We start from the raw sequence: 14,771 nt of genomic DNA, 5'->3' as shown, positions 1-14,771 counted from the left end.
AGATGAATATATGAATGAGTTATTTCTTACTTCTTTCAAAATGCAATCAAGTGAGGAAGTTTTGCACGAGTATATAAAATATAGGGATAGAGTCATTCATCTACAAATTATTTTTCAGTAGTTATTGACAAGCAAAATATGCAGATACTTTAAAGGGTAATGTTTCCTCCCTAAGCTTTTTTTTATAGGAAAAAAATATTATACTTAGCATACGTCTTTAAAATTAAAGATGTTTTAAAGCACACATTTTTAAAGTATTACTTATTTTACTTATCTGAAAGATTCTAGGTTTATGTGTGTGTGCATAGTTGCTGAGTTGTGTCCCACTCTTTGCAACCCCATGGATTGTAGCCTGCCAGGCTCCTCTGTCCATGGGGATTCTCCAGGCGAGAATACTGGAATTGATTGCCTTGCCCTCCTCCAGGGAATCTTCCCAACCCAGGCATTGAACCCAGAACTCCAGCATTGCAGGCAGATTCTTTACCATCTGAGCTACAAGAGAAACCCAAGAATACCAGAGTGGGTGGCCTATCCCTTCTCCAGGGGATCTTGCCAACCCAGGAATTGAACCAGGGTCTCCTGAATTGCAGGTGGATTTTTACCAGCTGAGCTACCAGGTCTCATTTATAAAGAAGCACAATTACTTTCAAGAGACAGATTAATGGACAAAAGATTAGCTTTTAAATTATTATTCAAAAAATTTTAAATTGTTGTGAACTTGAGAAGTAAAGATACCCCCTATTTTATTTGAGTGATTCAGTATTTGAATCAAAGTAAAGATATTGATCCAGTGGAAAGGATTTTCTATTTTTAACAATGATTTTTTGAAAAGATGTAACACATGACTGCTTTCCAAGACGTACAAAAAACTCTTAAAACTCAACAAAAAGAAAGACAAAACAACCCAATTAAAAAACAAAAAATCATCAAAGATCTAAGCAGACACCTCAACAAATATATACACAAAAGGAAAATAAGCATAAGAAAAGGTGCTCAGCATCCAATGTCATTATGGAATTGCAAATTTAAACAACAATGAGATACCACTACACATAATTTGCCTGTGTGTGTGTGCTCAGTCTAGTCAGTAGTGTTTAACTCTTTGGGACCCTATGGACTCTAGCCTGCATGTCTCCTCATGTCCATGGGATTCTTCAGGCAAGAATACTGGACTGGGTTGCTGTGCCCTCCTCCAAGGGATCTTCCTGACCCAGAAATTGAACCGACATCTCCTGCATTTCAGGTGGATTCTTTCACCCACAGAATCATCTGGGAAACCCACACACTATACAGAGGGGACAAAATCCAAAAGAGTGACACCACCAAATGCTGATGAATAGTTAGAGTAACAGGAACTCTCATTCACTGCTGATGGGAATGCAAAATGTTTCAACTACTTTAGGTAGTAGTTTGCAGCTTCCTGAAAACTAAGCACGCCTTCCCATAATATCATGTATGTAGTACAAGGTAAACGTATTACTTTTTATATTCACTTAATTTATTTCTCTTTCACTAAAATGTGTTTTAATTAAAATTCAAATAACTTTACTCAAAGGGATTGAAAATTTATGTTTATGTTACTTATGAATATATGTAGTAGTTATTTTCATAATTGCCAGAAATTAGAAGTAACCGATCCCTGGGTTGGGAAGATCTCCTGGAGAAGGAAATAGCAATCCACTCCAGTATCCTTGCCTGGAAAATCCCATGGACAAAGAAACCTGATAGGCTACACTCCATGGGGTCACAAAGAGTCAGACGTGACTGAACGACTTCACTTTCACTTTTTCAAGATATCCTTTAGTAGGCAAATGGATAAAGAAACACTAGTGCATACAGACAGTGAAATATTATTCAGCAGTAAGAAGAAATGTGCTATCAAGTCACAAGAAGATATAGTGGAATCTTAAATGCATATTGCTAAATGAAAGAGGACAGTCTGAAAAAGTTATATCCTATATAATTCCAACTAAGTTAAATCCTAGAAAAAAGCAAAACCACTGTCAATTAAAATATCAATAATTATCAGGGAATCTGGGGGAGCAAAAGAGCAATCAAGAAGTAAAGCACAGGGTTTTAAGGACAGTGAAATTATTTTCTATGATATTGTAAATATGGCGACATGGCATTATACATTGGTCAAGAACAATACAACATAAAGAATGAACAATAAAGTAAATTATAAATTTTAGTTAACAATAATCTATTAATATTAGTTCATCAGCTGTAAAAATTGTACTATAATAATGCAAAATGTTAATAATAGGAGAAACTGTGAGGAGGTGGGATACCAGTGTATATGAGAACTTTGCTTTTCAATCAATCTTTCTGTTAAACAAAATCTGCTTTAAAGAATAAAGCCTATTGATTTAAAAGAAAAAAAAAAAGTCTGTGAACCCAGAGAGTGAAAACCATCTCTGCTGATATATTAACAGCTAATACAATAAAGCTGAATATATCAATAGATTATACTATTTTCTAACTGTATGTTTTTCTCTAAGAAATATCTCTGTGTGCATTGTAGTTCATTCAGAAAATAGGGCTAGCATAATCTGAAAGTACTGGGACCTTGAATAGGCAGTCTCTTAAAAAAAATAAGCCTTTATCTTTTAAAAATAGACATATCTATTTTTTCAATGAATAATTGCTTTGCAATGTTGTGTTTCTGCTTTAAAATGAAGTGAATTGGCTATATGTATACATGCATCCCCTCTCTAGTGGACCCCACCCCCACTCCCCCATCCCGTCTATCTAGGTCATCACAGAGCACTGACTTGAGCTCCCTGTGCGGTACAGCAGCTTCCCACTAGATAATCTATTTTACACACAACAGTGTATATATGTCAATCCCAATCTCCCAGCTGATAACACTTATGTGTGGATCTAAAATACAACACAAATGAACTTATCTGCAAAACAGAAACAGACACAGACATAGAGAACAGATATGTGGTTGCCAAGGGAATGGGGGCTAAGGAAGGGATGAATAGGGAGTCTGGAATTACCAGATGCAAGCTATCATATAGAGAATGAATAAACTATAAGAACCTATTGTACAGCACAGAGAACTATATTCAATATCCTATATAAATCCTAATAAAAATATGGAAAAGAATATATATATGTATATATGTATAACTGAATCATTTTGCTGTACAACAGAAACGAACACAACATGATAAATCAACCATGCTATGCTTAGTTGCTCAGTCATGTCCACAACTCTTTGCCACCCCATGGATTGTAGCCTGCCAGATCCTCTGTCCATGGGGATTCTCCAGGCAAGAATACTGGAGTGGGTCACCATGCCCTTCTCCAGGGGATCTTCCCAACCCAGGGATCAAACTCACAGCGCAGGTGGATTCTTTACCATCTGAGCCACCAGGGAAACCCAAATCAACCACAATTAATAAAAAAAGAAAAAGGTAAAGGAAAAGAGTTTGATAAAATGGAATTAATTATTAAATTGAAAGTTTAAAATACAAGGTAGTAATGATTTATATTTATTTTCTCAATATTAGGTTTTACTTGCCCAAATCATTTGTCTCATTTTATTATCCAATTTTTATTCTCTATTAAAATGGCTTAAAGTTATCTTCAAAAGATACACCAACATCTATACTATACCTGGATCATATCATTTGGGGACCCTTTTTGACATATTTTTATGAAATTAATTTGTATGCTTAAAATAATGTTAAAACTTATAAAAAGTTTTATACATACCTATTTTATGATAAGCTTGATCCAAGAAAGACCACTTCAGACTATATTATTTTGACCTATGAATTTGTTATGTTTTTAAATTATGGAATCTCTACTCACAAATATATACATTCTTCTTCACTGGGCTTTAATAACATAAGAAATGTTAATTCTATTAATAATATAAATTTTACAGTAACACTTTGAATTTCTGCACTTAGATCACTTAAAATATCTGGTGATCCAATTACTTTTAACATTTTGGTATTGCAGGAACTAAATAAAACATTCCCATTACATATATAAAAAATTAACTCATGACCAGCATATGCCGGTAATACATTACTATAGGTGATATACTAAATGAATGCATTTTCCCTGAAAAAGTTGAAAAATAGGGGTTGTACACTAGGCCAATTTTAATAATATAATTAAATGTATTTTTTTCTGAGTGACACACATACACACACATAGATCGTTTCATGATTCTAGCATGTACATGTTTTATGAGCTTTGTGAAATATTTTGGGCTCTATTAACCATACTTCCAAAGCAGCTTCATGCATAAATTGGCATTTTGTTAATCAAAATAACTTTACTTTATGTGGAAAATTTAACCTAAAGATAATTTTCATTTCACCTTTGACAGTTCTCCATTTATAGCTGTGCTTCTGTACTATAGAAAATTTGTGGTAGATAAGATAATTAGAAAACCAACATTTTACAGATTAAGATGCCAGATGAGTGAGAGATGTTACTTTAAAATGCAACTTGTAACATTCACCTTTATGTCTAATGAACTTATATAGCCTGAAACATTTAATCAAGCACTCTCTATAATAAATAGAAATGTAGTGGAAGCATAATTGATACAACTAACATGGAACAACTTAAACAGTTCTGGGTTAAAGGTATATATAGGTTTGTGTAGGAAGGATTGAGTTGGTGGGAATTAATTACTTTGCAAATGAAAAAGGACAAAGGCCAAAGTCTACACTTAATGAAGAATCTCTGTCTACATTTGAAAACATTTCTATTCTGTGTCATGTATATCTACGGTGGAAATGAAGTTGAGTTCATGCTGGATGCATGCTAAGTCACTTCAGTCATGTCTGACTCTTTACAACCCCATGAACTGTAGCCCACCAGGTTCCTCTGTCCATGGTCTTTTGCAGACAAGAATACCGGAGTAGGTTGCCATGCTCTCCTCAGAAATAAAGTTACAAACAAAAAATAATCAAAGCTTCCAAGCTCATCTGTATTCAATCTCTCCTACTATAAACAGAGTTTTATTTTTTATTCTATTTTATTTAAACAAGTAGAATCAAAGTAGAACTGATCAAGTACAAGAGATGGTCCCAGAAAATAGTAGATATATACAGTCAAGACTTCAGCTCCTCTAGGAACAAAGTAATTCTCTCTAAAAGACCAAAATAAGACAGGAAACTCTTTAGAAATACAAATTTTTAATATAACATGTTAAAAAGAAAAAGGATTAATTGTATTATTTATTTGCATGTTAACTAGAATGGAAATAAAAGCCTCAAGAAGGTAAAGATCAGGACTGTAATTTGACCATTTAACTCCTTACATTATTATGGAAATGAATCCAGGAGCTTTTTGGCTATTAAAAGTACATAATGGGTTTCTTATTTTTACTCATTAACCTAATTGATCTCATTTAAACACACAATTTCAACACTGAATCTTCCTAAGTCACCCCCTCCTTCCCTTCCTCCCTCCCTTCCTCTCTTTTCTTTCTCTTACTAGGTTTCTCACAGATTCTCACACTGAATTTGTTTAGGCACACATGCAGGAGGTCTTCTATAACCTAAACTATGTACTGTTTTAAAAGTCGATGCCTGTGTATGTGTGAATAGTTACTTCTTGTATAGGCAAATCATGGCACTGTTCCACAATAAAAATTTTAAACAAATATTATTGATAGCATAAGATTTCATGGCTCAATGATTATGTATATTTATACCGTACAACACATATACACATAACATTTAAAACCTGGGCTCTTATTTATCCATATTGGCAGTTCAGTGTCACAGTACTAAAATGTTTTCTCAAAACACTCATTCTGAAATATTCTACTAATCTGTCTCTTGTGTTTTCATTTTCAATAACAGTTGATTTTACATAATTGTGTTAATATTACACACAGAAAATGAATGTTTAGTTATTTTCTTATTTTCTGTGCTTTTACATAGTTCTTTCTGTTAGTGGAGAGAACATATTCTTACTGAGAATTAAACAAAATATGACTCATACAGTCTATTCATCTAAAAATCGAATCAGAAAAATAAAATATTATTGTTTTAAAGGGATTTGTATAAAATAGTAAGATGAATTGGAATTTCCATTTTAAAAAGAGTGACTTTTTCCACTGCTCAGGTGTAACACATGCTATTACCTATTATTTGAAATTTGAAAGCACTTGTGGTACACAGTGAAAAGTTCATATTTTCTTAAATTTCAAGTTTAAATTCTTTTCCATCATATGACATTAAAATCTAAGATTAATATTTTATAAAGCAATGAATGTTGCTGTGACATATTTTATAGGCTGAGTCCTACTAAACTGTATGTCATAGTGTTACAGAATTAAAACCTTTAGCTCTAGGAACATAATTCCTCGTCCAATGTGTTCTCATTTTGCTTCTTAGCACTATGTGTTAAATACTTATGTCTTATTTCTCATCAAACTTACCTTTCCACAATAACAGAATTTTTATTTCAGGTGTATTCATAACGTCCCAAGTGATGAATATATACCTACTCTTGTCAGTCGCCACAGAAAACAATGGCATCTCTTCTGCTCTAGGATTCCAAAAGCTGTTCCTCTATTCAGGCCAGTCTTTGCAATTAGTCATAATTAGGAACATTGTAAAATTTATGGAATTTCTAAATTTATGTCCCACAAAGTCTAGACTCATCACCTTTTTACTTTTCCAATTCTTCTTTCTATTTTCCCCCACTTGCATCCACAGAATTTCCACATCATGCATACTGCACATGTGGACTTAAGTCGAGTCATGACCTGTTGCCTCTGGAAGTATTTGCTGAGATCCTTTAATCACTATTCATAGTTGTTTAGGAAGACCACACCCAATTTGATCAGTTTACTTTAATTTTGATACAAACTGGTATTAAATGTCCCTCTTCACTTTTCATTCTTCATTTCATCCCTGAGGAATGTTCTGCATCCCTAGAGGAACATTCAGTATTATCATCAGTTAGTTTTAATTAACTTCACATACTTGAATGATAGTATGTGAGATGCTAGAAAAAATAATTTAAATAGATCTGGCCTCTGCCTTCTAACCATTTACATATTAAACCATGACAGATGAGTTTTTATTTTTAATTGGCCATCAACTATAATATTTGTCATGTAAAACTTAATAAAAATTAGACAATGCAATTGTGTTCCTCCATGAAGATGAAGTTTGCTTAATAGTGCACACTGAAATGTGATAATTTATGTAATAATTCCATTTTGGACCCCAAAGAAAGTGAAAAGGACTTTGGAAGCTAACAACTGGTATCTTACAACTACCTGGAATAATCTCAACTGTCATAAACAATTCTCTAGAATCTAAACAATAATCAGATAAAGTCACTCAATGCTTGGGGGGTAGAAAAAGAAAAGACAAGTTTATTCTATGACCAGCTCTAAAAGAGGACAGAGACTAATATGTTTAGCAATTATAGAAATTAGCATGATTAACCACATGTCTTTATAATAGCAGGTCTAGTTCTGCTTTAATATTTGTGCTTTGTAGGTAAAAATTATGAGCATACACATTACTGAATTGTCCCCAATCCTGACAGAATCTAATTCAGAACCCTCTTTAGAATATTTAAAGTGTTTTCTGCTCACTTGTGTCTGAATCTTTGCAACCCCATGAACTGTAGCCCAACAAGCTCCTCTGACCATGGAATTCTCTAGGCAAGAGTTCTGTAGTGGGTTGCCATTTCCTTCTTGAGGTTATATTCTTAACTCAGGGATCAAACCTAGGTCTCTTGCATTGCAGGCAGATTCTTTACCATCTGAGCCACCAGGGAAATCCTCAGAATATTTAGAACAAACCTAACAACCTAATTTCTCTAACAAATCTCTCCTAACTCTTTCTTATATACAACCAAAGATTCAAATAGTCTCCTGTATGATTTTGCTAGAGTGTTGGTAGGTTTCTGGTGATCTCTGGCTGGTAATCTTTAACATTCTTTATGACAATTTTTATTATTTTTGTTTTACTATGTGTTGAAAATTGCAGCTAGCCTAATAATCACAAATATTTTTAAACAGTCTTATTTGGCTTTGTATAAAGGTGAAAATAAATTTAAATTAAATACTGATGATCAGGGTATTCTTGATATACTGAATACATAACATTTCATATTTTGAATGATATATAGATTAAGTAAGAAGACATAGAAAAATGAAGGAGCTAGAGAATGAATGCTAATGTTTCCCCAAAGTTCCATACAGTCAGCAAAAATAAGACTGGGAGCTGACTGTGGCTCAGATCATGAACTCTTTATTACAAAATTCAGACTAAAAGAGAAGAAAGTAGAGAACACCACTAGACGATTCAGATATGACCTAAATAAAATCCCTTATGTTCATAGACAGAGAGCCTGAAGAACTATGTACGGAGGTTCGTGACATTGTACAGGAGGCAGTGATCAAGACCATCCCCAAGAAAAAGAAACACAAAAAGGCAAAATGGTCAGTTTTAATTCCAGTCCCAAAGAAAGGCAATGCCAGAGAATGTTTAAACAACTGCACAATTGCACTCATCTCACACACTAACCAAAATGTTCAAAATTCTCCAAGCCAGGCTTCAATAGTACATGAACCATGAACTTCCAGATGTTCAAGCTGGATTTAGAAAAGGCAGAGGAACCAGAGATTAAATTGCCAACATCCATTGGATCATAGAAAAATCACAAGAATTCCAGAAAAAATATCTATTTCTGCTTTATCGACTACGTCAAAGCCTTTGACTGTGTGTATCACAACAAACTACAAAAAACTCCTAAAGAGATGTGAATACCAGACCACCTGACCTGTCTCCTGAGAAATCTGTATGCAGGTCAAGAAGCAACAGTTAGAACTGGCCATGGCACAACAGACTGGTTCCAAATCAGGAAAGGAGTACATCCAGGCTGTATATTGTCACCTTCCTTATTTAACTTCTATGCAGAGTACATCATGAGAAATGCTGGGCTGGCAGAAGCACAAGCTGGAATCAAGATTGCTGGGAGAAATATCAATAACCCTAGATATGCAGATGACAGCATGCTTATGGCAGAAAATGAAGAAGAACTAAAGAGCCTCTTGATGAAAGTGAAAGAGGAGACTGAAAATGTTGGCTTAAAACTCAACATTCAGAAAACTAAGATCATGGCATCCAGTCCCATCACCATGGCAAATAGATGGGGAAATAATGGAAACTAAATGAGAGAATTTAATTATTGTGGTTCCAAAATCCCTGCAGATGATGATTGCAGCCATGAAATTAAAAGACACTTGGTCCTTAGAAGAAAAGATATGACCAACCTAGATAGCATATTAAAAAGCAGAGACTACTTTAAAAAGTTAAATCTGGTCAAAGCTATTGGTTTGCCAGTAGTCATGTATGGATGTCAAAGTTGGACTGGAAAGAAAGTTGATTGCCAAAGAATTGATGCTTTTGAACTATGGTGTTGGAGAAGACTCTTGAGAGTCCCTTGGACTGCAAGGAGATCCAACCAGTCCATCCTAAAGGAATTCGGTCCTGAATACTCATTGGAAGGACTGATGCTGAAGCTGAACTCCAATACTTTGGCCACCTGTTGGGAAGAACTGACTCATTTGAAAAGACCTTGATGCTGGGAAAGACTGAAGGCAGGAGGAGAAGGGGACAACAGAGGATGAGATGACTGGATGGCATCACCTACTCGATGGACATGAGTTTGAGTAAGCTCCGGTAGTTGGTGATGGACAGGGAAGTCTGGTGTGCTGCAGTCCATGGAGTCGCAAAGAGTTGGACAAGACTGAGCAACGGAACTGAAATGAACTGGAAGTTTACATGTGGAAACCTAATGCCCAATGTGATGTTATTAGAAGGTAAAGACTTTGGATGCTCATGACTTGGATTAGCATCCTTACAAAAGAGATCCCAGAGATTCTTCTGCCATGTGCCTAATAGAAAATGGTCGACTATGAGACAAGGTCAGGGTCCTCACGAGACACTGAATGTGCCTTCTCCTTGATCTTCAATTTTTGATCCTCAGGATTATGGGAAATAAATATCTATTTCTTATAAACCACTCAGACAATAGCATTTTTTTTTTTACAACAGCCTGAACCAACTAAGAAAAAAGAGAATTGATATTTATCTAAGGCTTACTGAATGCCATTAACTTCAGTTGTATAGCTTGGTCCTAACAGATATTCTCTAATTTATAATCAAAGCTCAAGCACTTTCAGTAATTGTCACAAGGTCTCACTGAAAATAAATGTTGAAATTTGGAAGTAAATTCAATTTGGGCTCTAAAATATGCTATTCTTCAAATCCACTTCAAAGAGAACAGGAAGAAAATTAATGAAACTAATATTATTCAAAGTAGTCATAAATTTTTAATAAGTTAATAACTTTTAAGCTCAACATTCAGAAAACTAAGATCATGGCATCTGGTCTCATCACTTCATGGGAAATAGATGGAGAAACAGTGGAAACGGTGTCAGACTTTATTTTTGGGGGCTCCAAAGTCATTGTAGATGGTGATTGCAGCCATGAAATTAAAAGACTCTTACTCTTTGGAAGGAAATTTATGACCAACCTAGATAGCATATTCAAAAGCAGAGACATTACTTTGCCAATAAAGTCTGTCTAGTCAAGGCTATGGTTTTTCCAGTAGTCATGTATGGATGTGAGAGTTGGACTGTGAAGAAAGCTGAGCGCCGAAGAATTGATGGTTTTGAACTGTGGTGTTGGAGAAGACTCTTGAGAGTCCCTTGGACTGCAAGGAGATCTAACCAGTTCGTCCTGAAGGAGATCAGTCCTGGGTGTTCTTTGGAAGGAATGATGCTGAAGCTGAAACTCCAATACTTTGGCCACCTCATGAGAAGAGTTGACTCATTGAAAGAGTCCCTGATGCTGGGAGGGATTGGGGCCAGGAGGAAAAGCGGATGACAGAGGATGAGATGGCTGGATGGCATCACTGACTCGATGGACATGAGTTTGGGTGAACTCCGGGAGTTGGTGATGGACAGGGAAGCCTGGCATGCTGTGATTCATGGGGTTGCAAAGAGTTGGATACGACTGAGTGACTGAACTAAACTGAACTGAAACTAAGAATAAATAAAATAATATGAGCGATAATTAAAAATAATGATCTGATTGATATTTTCTCTGTTACAAATTAAAAAACATCTCATCCTCCTTATACTTCTCTGATTTTTTCTCATGATACTCTCTACTTTACTCTCTAGTCTGGTCTCACTGATATCCTTGCTATTTCTAGAAACATAAAAACAACTCACACGTTCCTATATCAGGACATTTGTACTTGCCCTTCTCTGTTAATTTTATGTATATGTATTTATTTAAAATTTAAACATACTAATTCAGTTAAAATATTTTATTTAAATATATTTATGTATATATTATATATAAATAAATTTTATATATCTTATATATTCACATAAATATTTCTAATACTATATTAAATCATGTATTAATACTATATAATATTATAATGTAGTATTCAATGATATAATTTGATATTATATTATATGTTACAAATTATATATTTATATATAAATGTATTATATATATGTTATGTACTAATACAAACACACATTTGCTGTCCTTGACTTCCATTCTAATTGCACTCATCACTTTCCTGCTTTGTTTTTTCCCTCACACTTAATACATATCATTCTATATGTTGTATTTATTTTGCTTTTCCTTCACTTCTACCTAGAACAGATGCTGTAAGGGAACTGGAATTTGTTGCTGTTTGTGATCATGGTGATTTTGACACTTGGAGACAATCTCAACTTGTTTTGTTAAAGTTATACTTTTTTGATCACCTCTGTAACCCCAGTGCCCCAAAGAACACCTGTTTCATAGTAGGTACTTGATATATTCTTTTTTTTTTTTTAATCTTTTTATTTTGTATTGGGGTATAGCCAATTAACAACAATGTGATAGTTTCAGGTGAACAGCAAAGGGACTCAGCCATACATATACATGTATTGATTCTCCCCAAAACTCCCCTCCCATCCATAATATTGAGCAGAGTTCCATGTGCTATACAGTAGGTCCTTGTTGGTTATCTATTTTAAATACAGCAGTGTGTACATGTTTATACCAGTTTTCCTAACTATGCCCCCTTCCTTGCCTCCTGGCAACCATAATTTCATTCTCAAAGTCTGTGAGTCTGTTTCTGTTTTATCAAGAAGTTCATTTGTATCATTTCTTTTTAAAGTCTACATAGAAGGGAAGTCATATGGTATTTCTCGTTCTCTGACTTACTTCACTCAGTACGACTATCTCTAGGTCTATCCATGTTGCTGCAAATGGTATTATTTCATTTTTAATGGCTTAGTAATATTCTATTGTATGTATGTACCACATCTTCTTTATCCACTCCTCTATTAGAGAACACGAAGAATTTTAAAAAGGAAGATAGTAGTCTCTCCCTACCATGAGATGAAGCCTATATCCACAAGTCCTAAATCTAGTTGATTATCAGTATCCACCAGGGGAATTAAAGAATAAGATAAGTTTGATAATAATGAGAAGTTTAGCTTGCTGTAGAAATGATAAAGCATTCAGGAGTTCAGAAGTGAGAAGGATCCCTGTAGGTTGATAAAGTTAGGGACAGTCTGACAAGAGAGAACTTGAGTGACCCTTGAAGGGTGACCAGGAATGACAAATGGATTGCCTGCATAGTGCAGAACACAGAAGGTGGTGGATATATTCTTATTAAATAAATAAACAAAAACAAAATATGGGACATAGAAGACTAGTACCTAGACAACATTTAAGATTTAATGTAATTTCATACCACACACACACAAACACACACAAATCCTAAACTAAAACTATAATTTATCACAGATAAAAAACTCCATAAAAAATCTCTAATATTGGAAAAAATCAAGTAGTAGGATTCAGAAACATAATTATTTGTGCTATACTTTTCAACTTTGTTATATATTTCAATTCATTCCTCTTCGTTTTAATAAATATTTATAGATCACTTGCTGTATTCCAAGGATATCGCTAACTACCAAAGTGGCATGATCATAAGTTGATCATTTGCTAGTTGTGTGAACTTGGCCAAGTGATTCAATCACTATAATCTTCAGTGATTTTATTCATAAACTGAGTAAAGAGAGTAGTGACTGTTCATCAGGCTGTTATGCTGATGCCCTAACGTAAGATAATACACGTTAAGATAAGGCCAGCAAAGCATTTCAGTACTGCCCAGGCTCACCAGAGTCATCCAATTTATGTTCTTATCACTTGTGAACAATAATTATGTTAATTAAAAAAACATAATAGATACGTCCCTGTGTTCATAAAGACTTAGTATATTTTTAAAAATAGAAAAAAATGTCCTATTTTAAAAGAACAGATGTGAAGTCATATTTGCATATAATAATGTTACATTTAGAAAGTTCATCAAGGCTTTCTCAGATTTTCACCTCTCATTGATTGCCAAATTTCTGATCTTCCTGGTCAACATTTGGAAGAAAACTAGGAGTGTTAACCTTTTGATATATCCTTTCTTTTTCTACTTTGTCAAGAATGGGCAAGAACTCCTTTCCTTTGAGTGTGATTAATATTACGGAGGTTAGTTTTACCTCATTTGGCTGTAGATTTTGCTGCACACTTGCTGTAATTTCCAGGTAATTTTAAAATAATTTTAAATGCAGATGCGGAGACTTGCCACCACGATAGAGAGTTATGGAATAGCATTTACTTACAGTGTATTTCTAGCACCTGCATGGCCACCTGAGGAGTGGCATTGAGAGATTCATGGTCTACTCTGCAGATGACCGCCACACCATCATCACTTCTATCCACTCGGAAATCCAGTGTGCTGCTGACTGTGAACGTCTTGCGATTTGCATCCTCTTCCTTTAAATATTTTACATCTGAAAATAAAATATAAAACTTAAAATTCTGTGAAATTCTCTTTGAAATGTAACAGATCTCGTTTACTCAAGACACCACCGGAAGTGCTTTCTGCTTATCTTTATCCAATTATAAAAAGCAAATATTTGTTAGTTTGACATTTAACCCATTTCAAGTAAACAGAATTAAAACTACTTCAGTTATGTATTTTAAAAGTTAAATGCAGAAATAAAAAGGCAAGACATAGCCCCCTTTTAAATATTCCATTAGAAAAATCAGGCCATTTTACAATATTAGTCTCTTTTCTTTAGATTTAGATCTTATTAAAAGATAATCTTTTTTTTCTGAACCATGTATTTGAGCTATGATTAACATGAACAATGTGAGGTCAACATAATTGCTATAAAATACCTAAGATGAGAAAGTTGTCATCTTTGGTAGAGAAGGAGGACAGTCATGCGAACATTTTGAATATTCAAATATCTATCTCTCTATATATATATTTGCAATGAAATTTCTGTTGAGATAAATGGTTTTCACTTAGCTGAAGAATTTGTTTCAGCCTGAATGAGAACACTTCCCTCAAGATGTGAATTCACATATCAGTATTTAAACTTATTGTGCACTGATTCAGATTCAACACTAAATGGTGCACTTAGGGATTATTTGTTCTCTATGGAAAAGAGATTTAATAATATTTTCATTTAATTTGAAATTTCTCAAATCTAAAGTAGCTGATAAGAAGAGGGTAATTTTAATGGATTAGAAATCAAAATGATAGTCTAAGGTTAAAATATCATTTTAACAAGATCTTAAATACAGTTGAGGGAGAAAGCTGTTCCAATTTCTTAGTGTTTCAATTCAAATGAACAATGATATTTTTAGGAAAAGAGTTCTTTTGCATAAAATATT

General features: G+C 34.1%; 1 protein-coding gene across 4 annotated transcripts in view; it reads right to left on the bottom strand.

The window, feature by feature from the left end:
* Positions 1-14,771, bottom strand: part of CADM2 (cell adhesion molecule 2) — a 1,273,609-nt gene that overhangs the window by 150,888 nt on the left and 1,107,950 nt on the right. For all 4 annotated transcript variants that reach the window (XM_027551660.1, XM_027551751.1, XM_027551574.1 and 1 more), the window contains exon 5: positions 13,709-13,879. In XM_027551660.1, the coding sequence (XP_027407461.1) occupies positions 13,709-13,879 (171 nt within the window). The remainder of the gene's footprint in view (positions 1-13,708; positions 13,880-14,771) is intronic.

Source organism: Bos indicus x Bos taurus, chromosome 1 (assembly GCF_003369695.1).
Source record: "Bos indicus x Bos taurus breed Angus x Brahman F1 hybrid chromosome 1, Bos_hybrid_MaternalHap_v2.0, whole genome shotgun sequence".
Classification (NCBI taxonomy): Eukaryota; Metazoa; Chordata; class Mammalia; order Artiodactyla; family Bovidae; genus Bos; species Bos indicus x Bos taurus.
Note: the sequence above shows the minus strand (reverse complement) of the source record. Positions and strands in the feature narration are given on the sequence as shown.